The following is an 11,472-nucleotide window of genomic DNA, read 5'->3' as shown; positions in this document are numbered from 1 at the left end:
TCTTATATACAGCATCAAAATATACTTAAAGTACCAAAAGTATAAGTAGGTTACTCATCATGTAGAGTGGCCCATTTCAGGATAAAGGTGCCGCATTCATGCATTCATCGCTTTTATGTTACAAAGCTGAGTCTAATTGAAAACATGAATGTTTAATAGAATATCTACCCTTTTTTAAAAATACACAAGCAATCCTTAAGCAGTTTATCTGTAGGACTGTCTAATTACTGTTGCTATCGACCATTCAAAACGATACTAATAAAAAATTACAATATAAATGTTGTTTTTAATATTTCAACACAGTTTTAATCTCTCAAAATAAAGTTATAGTCACAACTGTTGGGATTACATTTGGTTGGCACATGTGCCGGCCCACCCTGACACATTTGATTCAGCTTTGTGATAAAACTTTGTAAATGTAAATGTAACTCATTCCTCTGTCTGTTAATCAGAAGCAACACTGTTGAACACAGTTTTATAATAACAGTAATAATAATAATAAGAAGAAGAGCAAGATGAAGACAAGCAAGAAGCAGGAGGAGGAAGGAGAGCAGGAGGAAGAAGGAGAAGAAGAGCAGGAGAAAGAAGAGGAAGAAGAAGAAGAGCAGGAGGAAGAAGAGGAAGCAGGAGAAAGAAGAGGAAGAAGAAGAAGAGCAGGAGAAAGAAGAAGAGCAGGAGAAAGAAGAGGAAGAAGAACAGGAGGAAGAAGAAGAGCAGGAGGAAGAGGAAGAAGAGCAGGAGGAAGAAGGAGAAGAAGAGTAGGAGGAAGAAGAAGGGCAGGAGGAGAAAGAAGAGCAGGAGGAAGAAGAAGAAGAAGAGCAGGAGGAAGAGGGAGAAGAAGAGCAGGAAGTAGAGGAAGAGCAGGAGGAGGAAGAAGAGCAGGAGGAGGAAGAAGAAGAGCAGGAGGAAGAGGGAGAAGAAGAGCAGGAGGAAGAGGGAGAAGAAGAGCAGGAAGAAGAGGAAGAGCAGGAGGAAGAAGAAGAAGAAGAGCAGGAGGAGGAAGAAGAAGAAGAAGAGCAGGAGGAAGAAGGCGAAGCAGGAGAAAGAAGAGGAAGAAGAAGAAGAGCAGGAGGAAGAGGGAGAAGAAGAAGAGGAAGAGCAGGAGGAGGAAGAAGCAGGAGAAAGAAGAGGAAGCAGAAGAAGAGCAGGAGGAAGAGGGAGAAGAGGAGCAGGAAGAAGAGGAAGAGCAGGAGGAGGAAGAAGAGCAGGAGGAAGAAGAAGAGTGGGGGGAGGAAGAAGAGCAGGAGGAGGAAGAAGAGTGGGGGGAGGAAGAAGAGCAGGAGGAGGAAGAAGAAGAAGAAGAGCAGCCACAGCTGCCTCATGGTCCCATCACTAAAAAATAACTTTCAGGTGTTTTCACAAAACAGATGAAGCAGCAGGTGAAGAACACAAACATTTTCTTTGTTACATTTTTCTTTCTGACTTTGAAAGGACCTGAAAATAGCTGTGTGCTATTCAATGTAATTACTAATGTCTTTAGTTCTTATTTATTCTCTTATTCTTTTGATTTGCTAACGCTTGGTGACACTGTTTATGTTAGGAAAAAAAAAAGAAAAAGATCTGTAAGATATTACTGAAGAAGAAGTTAGTTTAGCTCTTTAAAAGTTTCTGGTTTTATAGATTACATTAGTAACGCGTTACATTAGTGTTGCTCTGAGTACCCAGTGAAGTATCCTCTCAGCCCAACAGATCAACCTATGCAGTCAACCTTGGCTATAAAGCCTCCGCACTGACAGCCCGGCCAGCCAATCCGCTTCGAGGAGGCGGGTCATGTGCCCCCTCAGGCGTCCAATCACAAACCTCGGTCGGTTATCGATTCAATTTGTCTGAAGCAAAGTTTTTGCGTCTGTCGCTCCTCGCCGCTAGACCTGCCTACTGCCTGCCTACCGCCGCGTCCTGCTGCTGCTGGGCGAAAACTAGAGCCGACACAGAGAGACAAGAAGCAGAGCCGAGGCTGAGAGACAGACAGAGGGACAGGGAGACAGACAGAGAGAGAGAGAGAGAGACAGACAGAGAGGGAAGCCGGGGGTGGACCGTTAATTTCATCCACACACCGTCTTGAATGCGTGGCGGAGAGTAGCGCGAGCTCAGATACTGCTGTGAAACATCACCGCGCCGAGGACCGGGGGACATACCACATAACCGTGTCTGTATTTATACACACAGCTCCACACACACAGGTGTAACATGGATCAGTATGACGGAGACCAAGACTACATGCAGCAGGAAGATGACTGGGATCGGGATATGCTCCTGGATCCTGCATGGGAGAAGCAGCAGAGAAAGGTGAGCCTGACTTCCTTTTTCCTCCGGTGTGAAGGTGCGGAAGTGTGGCTGCTCCTTCGGATGATGGTGATAACAGTACAGCGGATTAATATGATCATTATCAGACATTAAGTGATTAGTTTGGCTGCGGATTGATCTCAGCAGGGAGCCTGGTGCTGACTGGTTCACTTTAATGATCACTGGTAATCACCTGTTTCCAAACTACTTGTATCTGCTGCTTGTGCTCCAAAACTTTTCTCGCACTCTCACACGCATCCTGTGTGGCGTTATGAAATATCCTGCAGCAGGAGGGAAGCAGTTAGACGAGGGGGAGCGGGGTCAGAGAAACGATTAGAAACTGGACAGGACGCCCACCTTTCCCAGCGCAACAGATGTCAGCCATGCGCTTGGGTGCATATGGTGTGTGTGTGACTGGCCCCTCCTGTCATCTGGTTTATGATGCGACGTGGATTAGGCCATGCTTAGCAACCCGGGGGATGGAGTGTGTGTTTGGGTGTGTGAGGAGGAGGAGGAGGAGGGGGGCTAATTTATTTGGCTGCTTTGGCGCATTTACGCACGGATTGGCGCAAATACATAGATTTCTGCATGTGCTACAAGTTGTTTCCTGTGTCATGAGCACAGTCTGGGAGTTAGATTAGTCACCAGAGCATGTGAGAGTACACTTCCGATTTACTTCTCCCCTCTGGATGAATATGAGCTCCATAACCCGGCGCGCACAGTGGTAATCTCTATAATAAAGGGCTGTAAGACACCCATATATTGTCTTTAACAAGCCCAAAATCACCTCCACGCGTCGAACAGCTGCTGCCCTTTACAGAGTATGAATGGCCTGTTTCGAGAAGGGGTGTTACTCTTTCTCTCTGCTCCCCAGACTTTTTCCTCCGCTTTGAAAAACGGGGAAGAAAAGCGCTGTGGAATCTGAGTAAGCGCTGCGGTTTGGGCTGGGCTTGCATGGGAGCAAGCGTGCCCAAAAATGGTAATAATCGGCCCCTCTCGCTGCCGTTGGAAAACTTTTTCCCCAAGTTTCTTTCTTGCACTGCGAGCTCTCAGCTTCTAGTTTCCTGGATTATGTCATCGACAGGCTGCTACCGGTCGAGGGCGAATTAGAGGAAATAAAGGGAAGGAATGCAGGGCTGGAGTCAGGTGTGGACAGAGGACAGGGCTGGACAGCATCTCCTGCTGCTGGTGCCTGAAACTTCTCAGTGTGCACATGAAGGAGCAGTATCACCTTCAGTCTGGATCACACTCCCATCATGACCCCCACAATTCTGCGCCTGCATGACCCTCATTGATGTAATCATCCTGCAGAGAGCGGGAATGTTTTATTCATCTGCTCCTCTCCACTGAGAGTGATACTGATAAGTGGTTATGGTGAGATCTGACCAGAGGAGCACACAATCACAGGACGAGAGGGAAGACAGCAGCCCCCCCACAGCCACAGGGCGAATGTAGTTACACAGTCATCTACATGCATGTGTACACACGCTAACACACACCGCCCCAAAGTCCCTCCAGGCTTCAGCAATCAGCCCTGCTGCTGATGGTCAGATAACCTAGAAGAGTTTTGTGTTTGCAGATGGTTTCCCGTCAGGACAAACATTCTGACATGTTTAGTTTTTAATTGAATCAACCAGAATCTTGGAGGTGCTTCGTCAGCCTTCCAGATAGAGTTTGATTGGTTCAGTGTCAGAACCTTCACGGTGTTGCTTTACTCATCTATGACCTTAAAGGGTGACCTCACTTTTTTCCAACCAGGACCCTATTTTCTTGTTTTTGTGTCTAAGCACTAATGGGAACAACAATTTTTGAAACTTGTCCAGTACTGAGCGAGAGAGCTGAGGCCAGCAGTGGTAAAACAGGCTGCAATGTAACCACTTGGGGCAATTGAGCAATGTAATTTTACATCCAACAAAAGTGCTGGTTTTTGCCACTGACAGACTCCGATTGTTATTATAAGTGTCTGACAACATTATGGAAGGATCCAAGAGACTGTATGTAAACAGTAAATTTCCTGTGACAACGGGAGTGTATTTTGAAAGAAGACAATGCACATTGTATGTGGACGTTGAAAGTCCATGACCAAAACGTCAATATGTGACAAGGTCGGAGTGAGAATGTGTTGCTTATTTCCTTTTTTTTTTTTTTTTTAATTGACAAACCCATAGGGAGCCACTGTAGAGGAGTTAAAGGGCCACATGTGGCTCCGGAGAAGCAGGTTGCGTACCCCTGGTTTAACCAGAAACCAACACAGAATTGCTATCGTCAAACCCACCAAACTCCATTTAAAAAAACAGTAATTTTATCACTGTAAAACACACTTCATTTAAAGTCATCAGAAACAAAATAAAACTCACAAAAGCTGAATTGGTTCGTCTTTCCACTGTTCCAACAATCACCAACTCTGGTGTGGTTGAAATAAACCCATAATTCATCAGTTTAGATGTGACAACATGCTGGCTCTATACACCCTTAAATTGCTGATTATTTGAATGGAGTCTGGTTGGTGTGAAGATGGCGATATTGAGGGTGTTTCTCGTTAAACAAAAAGGGTCTTACTCTTTTACAATAAGGTCTGTCTCTGTAGGGATCCTTCCATAATGTTGTCAGACACTTAGAATAAGAATCTGAGCCTGACAGTGGCAAAAACAAGCACTTTAAGTGGACGTAAATTGGTGGTGCACAAATGCCCCAAGTGGTTACATTGCAACCTGTTTGTGGCTTCTAGCTGCAGCGTTCTCGCTCAATACTGGACCCTGTTGTTTCCATTAGTCATTTAGAGACAAACTCATGGGAAAATAGTGTACAGGTAAAAATAAACAAAGTCTCCCTTTAAAACAGATCATTTGTTTGTGAAAAAAATGATAATGGGACAGCAAATATTTAACCACCAGAGACAACCGAAACTGCCAAACTAGTAAAGTCTGTCAAACTTGACTTTAAAAGTCAAAAATACATAAAATCAGCCAAGGAGTACATGTTCATGTTCATGTTCATGTTGCGCAGGTGAGGACTTTTTTTTTGGCTCTATTTTGCAATCCACTTTGACGCACACAGATCCAGCATGTCAGAGAGTGCTTAAAATATTTTGAGTCCGATGCAAGTCTTAACCTGACCCCAGGTATCAGGGCGCTGCATCCTCTTATCCTGGAATCTTAATGTCTCTGCAGATCCAGGTGTCTCAGGTCCACCGTGCCAGATGTTACTTAAAGCGACAGCTCCCACATATTTCTCACTTAAACAACGCTGGAGGTAGTTTATGTATTTGTCTGATTTATTTCATCCGACAAATGTTAAACAAACAAACACACCTCATCTGTTTTTGGGTCTGTGAGCGTCTCTGTTTTCATAGCTGGAAGGTGGAGTTCAGGTGTTAACTGCTGGAGCTAATTTGTTCAGGTTTGTCCTTATAAGGATATAAGCTGCTGCAGCACCTTCGATCAGGCCCTGCCTGGAAACCTCCCGCCTCCCACTTCCCATCTTGTCCCACACCCCAACCTCTGTGTTCCCAAACACTCCCAACACACACCCACATTCCCCTGCTCAGACTGTACACGTCAGGTCACAGATAAGACTCATCCCTCATCACGCTCATGTTCAGCTTTTGCCAAAAAAGGTTTTGTCTTGGTTCAGGTCTGAGTATCAGATTGATCAGGTCTGTGCAGAGCTGCACGTATAGTTGACTGAAAGAAAATTATCTGCACGAAATATATATTTGTTTATCTTTCTTTTTTATTTTTGAAATACAGTGTTAACATATCCTTAGTATGAAAATAAATAAACATGAAGACATAAAAAAAGTAAGGTTGCAATAAAGAATGTCTAATTTGTATGGACTAATTTTCTATTTTTGTCCATTTCCAAAGCATGGTTTTGAAAAAGTTGACATAACAAAACCCTGCACAACCAGAGAGGTGGAGATAAAGGCTGAAATGAAATATGATACAGCAAATAAAATGCTTGTAGCAGTTCAGCTTCACAAATTGCACATTACAATGTAATATCCGGACAGAGAAGAGAACACAGTGGATCAAAAAAGAGAAATTAATAATGGCACGAAATATTTTGATAAGCGATAAATGGTTTTAGTTATTTTTCAAGCACAAATGTCACACACAGAAAAGATAATTTGCTGCTTTTCTTTGACGTTCATGATGGTAAATGAGGACTCTGTGGGTTTTGGGACTGTTGGTTGGTGGAGGTGGTGTTAAAAATCGATAGTATCACTATATTTTTCTGTAGCAATATCCTATCAATGTTTTTTTTTTTTTTGTAACCAAATTTTATTCAGCAATATCCATATATGATGATACAGCAGTTTTTAAACAGAAATATTAACCCTTTTACCCCCAACCTCCAACAATCCCACTCCAGTTCATAAGAGCAAATAAATGATAAATAATAAAGAAAAATAAAATAAAGAAAAAAAATTGAATAACCAACATAGACACAAATAAATGAATATTAATAAAATAAAAAATAAAAGTCAGCTGGTAATACTCAAGATCAACATGCCAACCTAACCTTCTCTGCATCCTATAAGATTAAAAGAAAGAGATTTAAAAAAAAAAAAAGCTTAAATTATTAATATGACAAAAACAGATTAAAATTTAGGTAGCCTACAATAAGCCTATAATATTATCCATTGCTTTTTCAGTCCACTAGATACATTTCACTGCTACAAGAAACATGACTGAGGTGAGATGAACACACTGAAAAGTTCATCTTATGAGATAAAACAGATGTCGACAAAGTTTGTCTTTGGGGACTTAATATACAGTTGAAAAAAAAGGTAATATATTGCAACATATTTTAGCGCAATATTCAGCATATCACAACATATTTAAAACAGTGATAATATTGTATCGTGATGTAAGTATCGTGATAATATCGTATCGTGGAGCCTCTAGATTTTGGTGATTGAACAACACAGCTTAAAACAAACAAAATATCGATGTCATTTGTCGCCAGTCTTCTACATGGCATTAGACGGTGTTAACGTTGAATGATGGTCACCTGTGGGAAATTGTGACGAGTATTTGTCACGATTTTTTTGACATTTTATAGACTTAACAATTAATTGATTAATCATGAAAATAACTGTTACAGCCGCAGTCCTGACAGACATGGACTGTACCACATTTCTGAGTCTTTCTTTGACACGTTGAGGGAAAAAAGCTAAATTATGATTTCATTTCATGGATTTTTCCTTTCCGGAGTGCAATCAAGGTCTGGGTGTTCAGCAGAGGAGTGTTGGTCAATACATTTCTAGGAAGCATGATGCAATTAATCCACCCTGAAGGCTCGAAGCCTTTGCAGGAACTTGTCTTTTTGTGTGACAGATATGCAGGAAGTGCCCACTAAGCGAGTCAGTCATCAGACTTGTCGCCACTTTACACACCCCACTTTGACTTAATCAGCGTTCCCTCGGGCGGGGCCGGCACTGGCAGCAGGCGTCCACACCGAGCATCCTGACCTACATCACTACAACAACATTTCTCTGCCTCTTGAGAAACAGATACTGTAACTGCACGTAGATTAATATTCAGGAAGGAGGAAGACAAATCTGCTTTTGTTTTCTGCGCCTCAGGAATGTTTTTAAATGACAGTTTTTTTCTGATGAGTTTCAGGAAACTGACTCAACACATGAATGACTGCGTGACGTTTCAGTTCTAGTAAGAAGACAGCAGCTGTTTGCTAAATTGCATAATAGGATGTGTAATGTCAGCTCTGGCCACCTCGCAAAATGCTTCCTGTCATCAGATTCCTCTGTTCCCATGATGCACCTTTCGCAGCCCTGTTTTTAACAAAAGAAGGAGAGCATCACAGACCGGCGGTGGCGGTGGCGGTGACAAAGCAGGGAATGTGGAAACAGTGAATTCCCGTCTGTGTGTGGCAGGTGGCTCTGCTCTCCACCCTGATAAAGGCGTTATGTGCTGAAATGTTGCTTCTTTTCACTACATAAAACATGAGCGCGCTGAAGAGAGGCACTTCTTCTTTTTACTCCACGTAAACTCTGTGTCATGTGATGCTTTCCATCCTGCAGCCTGACACTGAGCTCCTGATTAAAGTCACATGCAGTTATAATATGTATTTTTAGTTTGAGTCACTTAAATTAAATTTGGTACATGATTTTATGAAAGAAGTATTGGAGTCATCTGCAGGTCATTAGTTCAGATCAGAAGTTGGGAAGAGGATGACGCAACAGTAGCACATTCTTTTCCCTCAAACGCTGAAAATCCCTAGAAGATTTTCAGATATTTCTATTTAACATCACATATTCTTTTCAAACTGTGCAGCAATGAACGTTAAAGTTTGGAAAGACCTCCTCAGCTATTGTTTATTATGGGTTTAGAAGTGAAAACTCAGCTTCATCAGACGCCTGGCATCATTAGAAAACAAAATATCCTGAAAACTTCTCACGTGACGAGAGCTGCTTCTAAGTTATGCCGAGGAGTTAATGTTCCTGAAGCCGCCCATAACTCACAGTGAGAAAAGGACTCAGATTGTCTGTTTTCAGAGCCTGTAACGTGGCCTTGAGCAGCAGAGTAAACCCAGCTTGCTCAGATAAAACTAATCTTCGGCCAACAAAATACTGTCTCCAGCATTGCTTCTTAAAGACGGGCACACACGTCTTTTCTGTTCTTTTAGACATAAAAGCAACAGTTGGACATTTTGGGAAATAATTTAATTTAATTTAATTGATTTCTTGCAGATAGTTAGATGAGAAGATCAACACCGCTCTCATGTTTCAGCTAAGTCTCTCTCCCAGGGCGTCAAAATATGATCATCCGTATGAGACGCACCAGGCTATCAACCCCAATCTAAACCCTTACGTGTCATTATTGGACGTTCAGAGCACCGAACATTGTATAAAGCAGTGGTTCCCAACTGGTCCAGATTTCTCCTTAGTAACAACCCCGCCTACATTTAAGAGTACTGTCTGCAGTGGACACACAAAACAGATCTAGGGTTTAACTACAGTACATGTCTGTACGGGTCATTTACTGGTTGTAAGGGTGCTATATTGAAAATGTTTGATGGAAACGCATCTTTTGATACGCACCAGGCTTTCAACTAACTCTAGTGTGAATCCATCTGTAATGAGATGTTGAGGGCAATGGACGTTGTATAAAGAGCACGCAAGCCCATGGTGGGTATGGTCCGACAACCACAGGACTTTAACCCAGGAGACCAGTGTTTGTGTCTCGTGTGAAACAAAAAGTCAACGTTAAGTTGTTTTGTCAAGTCAGTAATTAGTCACGTAAATTGCCTGATATGACTAACATCAGCTTAAGTTTTTTTGAACCCTTACCAAGTCGTTTTTTCACTAAATGCAAAGCTACAGACAGGACATGGTTAGCATAGCTTTGCATAAACCTTGTTTCCACCAAGCAGTCTGGTTCAGTTCATGTGAAACTAAAAGTCAACACTGAGTTAATTTGTCAAGTCTTTCATTGGTCATGTAAATTGCCTGATGTGACTAATGTCAGCCACAGTTTTTTAGAACCCTAACCAAGAGATGCTGAGCTTAGCTTCGCATATAAACTGAAGTACCTCTAAAGCTCTAATGGAGGTCTCTGCTAATGCAAATCATGAAACGGCACATTAAAACCATGTCTGTATTTCTACAGATTACAGTAAACAAAAATTATGATTAGTTCGCTTTAGAGCTGCTGATAGGCAGACCTTTTTACCTTCGGTCAGAGCCAGGCTAGGTGTTTCCCTCTGTTTCCAGTCTTTATGCTAAGCTAAGCTAACCAGCTGCTGTCCCTAACCTTATATCCAACAGAGAGATGAAGTCTAACTCTCAGCAGTGTGAGTGTGAATGAGCACGTATTTAAAATAAGTCATATTATGTCTTTAAAGAGAGATGAGAATGTGACCTCGTGTCTCCGATGCCTCCTGTGTCTGATTCAAAGATGCTTCAGGGAAATGAGAAACCTTCTGTCTGCTACTTGGCGGGAGACGACTTGGTATTCATTTCTCAGTCACTTAGTCATCCGTCCGGGTGTCTGCTGTTCTCTGTGAAACAGTCAGAAGATAGAAAATTGAAAGATGATGTCTTAATAGAGGTCTGGAATACTCTCGGGTGCTGATAATCCTGCGTCCGCTCGCTGTCGTGGTTAACACAGCCGGGCTATAAATCCCAACAGGAGCTCCCCGGCGAACCGGTCCTCCCGACCCGGTCACGCTCTGGGGCCGCTGTCTCGTTTGTCCTGATTGATGGGGTCACTGGCTGACACCCCGGCTGAGAGGGCCCAGGAGCATCCAGCCATCCACTCGTCCCAGGAAGCTTTATGCTCTCGGCTCAGGCAGTGGGGTGCGATTAGAGGTGGAGGTCCGTCGTTTTAAACGCAGGATCGTCTTGTCTTGAATCAACATCTAGTTTATATTGTTATGAACTTATGCCAGCTTTCTAAAAATGAATTGAACTGATAAAATCTGATTATTTAAACGTGATTAATTAAGAATGAGCTCATAACCAAGAGTTAATCATCAAGACTCTAATGTAATGGCTGCTTAAACTGGAGCTTTGCAGGTTTATGTGAAAAATTAATCATGAATAAGTATGTTTTAGCATTAATATTGTTGCAAATGATTGTTGAAATCAATATAATTCCACTTTGGTGAATAAAATGAAACAGTTTCTATCGAAAGCATTTAAATTTCTGGGTGACTCCCAACTTTTAAAGGCTTTTTCTTTTCTCCAATCGTCTCAGTTGGAATTCAAACCTGACACGAGCTCACTTTTCTCCTCATCCTTCCTCCCTTCTCCTTTTCCTACTGTCAGTAATTCAATCCTGCGTGAACACGGCTGGGGTTTGATCGAGTACGTTTCATAATTAACCGAAACATCTTGTTACGTGCCGCTAATGAGGAGCTTTCAGTCGGGAGGGAACCATCTACTCTTTATAGCCCGAAGCTCTCGGCTTGATGTATGGTGTGTCAGAAGATACTGACCTGAGTCTAATGACTCTTACATAACCCGACTCCTCATCTCAGAGAGGGCTTTTGTTCTCCACTGAGTTGCACTGAGGCTCCTGTTGGAGAAGTGGTGGCACTGTTTACTTAAGAAAAGTCAATGGGACAGACAGCTCCCGCAGATCGATCCTTCAGAGAGTTGTTTTACTTCACATGTGGTGAAAGGAGCAGGTTTTTCCACTGTGTTAACAGCTGATTAGATTT

General features: G+C 42.5%; 1 protein-coding gene across 3 annotated transcripts in view; it reads left to right on the top strand.

The window, feature by feature from the left end:
- Positions 1–1,839: 1,839 nt before the first annotated feature.
- The window catches only part of actn1 (actinin, alpha 1), a 92,099-nt gene continuing 82,466 nt past the window's right edge, over positions 1,840–11,472 (top strand). For all 3 annotated transcript variants that reach the window (XM_049595503.1, XM_049595502.1, XM_049595504.1), the window contains exon 1: positions 1,840–2,286. In XM_049595503.1, coding sequence (XP_049451460.1) covers positions 2,188–2,286 — 99 coding nt within the window. In that variant the 5' untranslated portion in view covers positions 1,840–2,187. The remainder of the gene's footprint in view (positions 2,287–11,472) is intronic.

Source organism: Epinephelus fuscoguttatus, linkage group LG14, assembly GCF_011397635.1.
Source record: "Epinephelus fuscoguttatus linkage group LG14, E.fuscoguttatus.final_Chr_v1".
Classification (NCBI taxonomy): domain Eukaryota; kingdom Metazoa; phylum Chordata; class Actinopteri; order Perciformes; family Serranidae; genus Epinephelus; species Epinephelus fuscoguttatus.
This window is presented reverse-complemented; position numbering and strand designations above follow the sequence as displayed.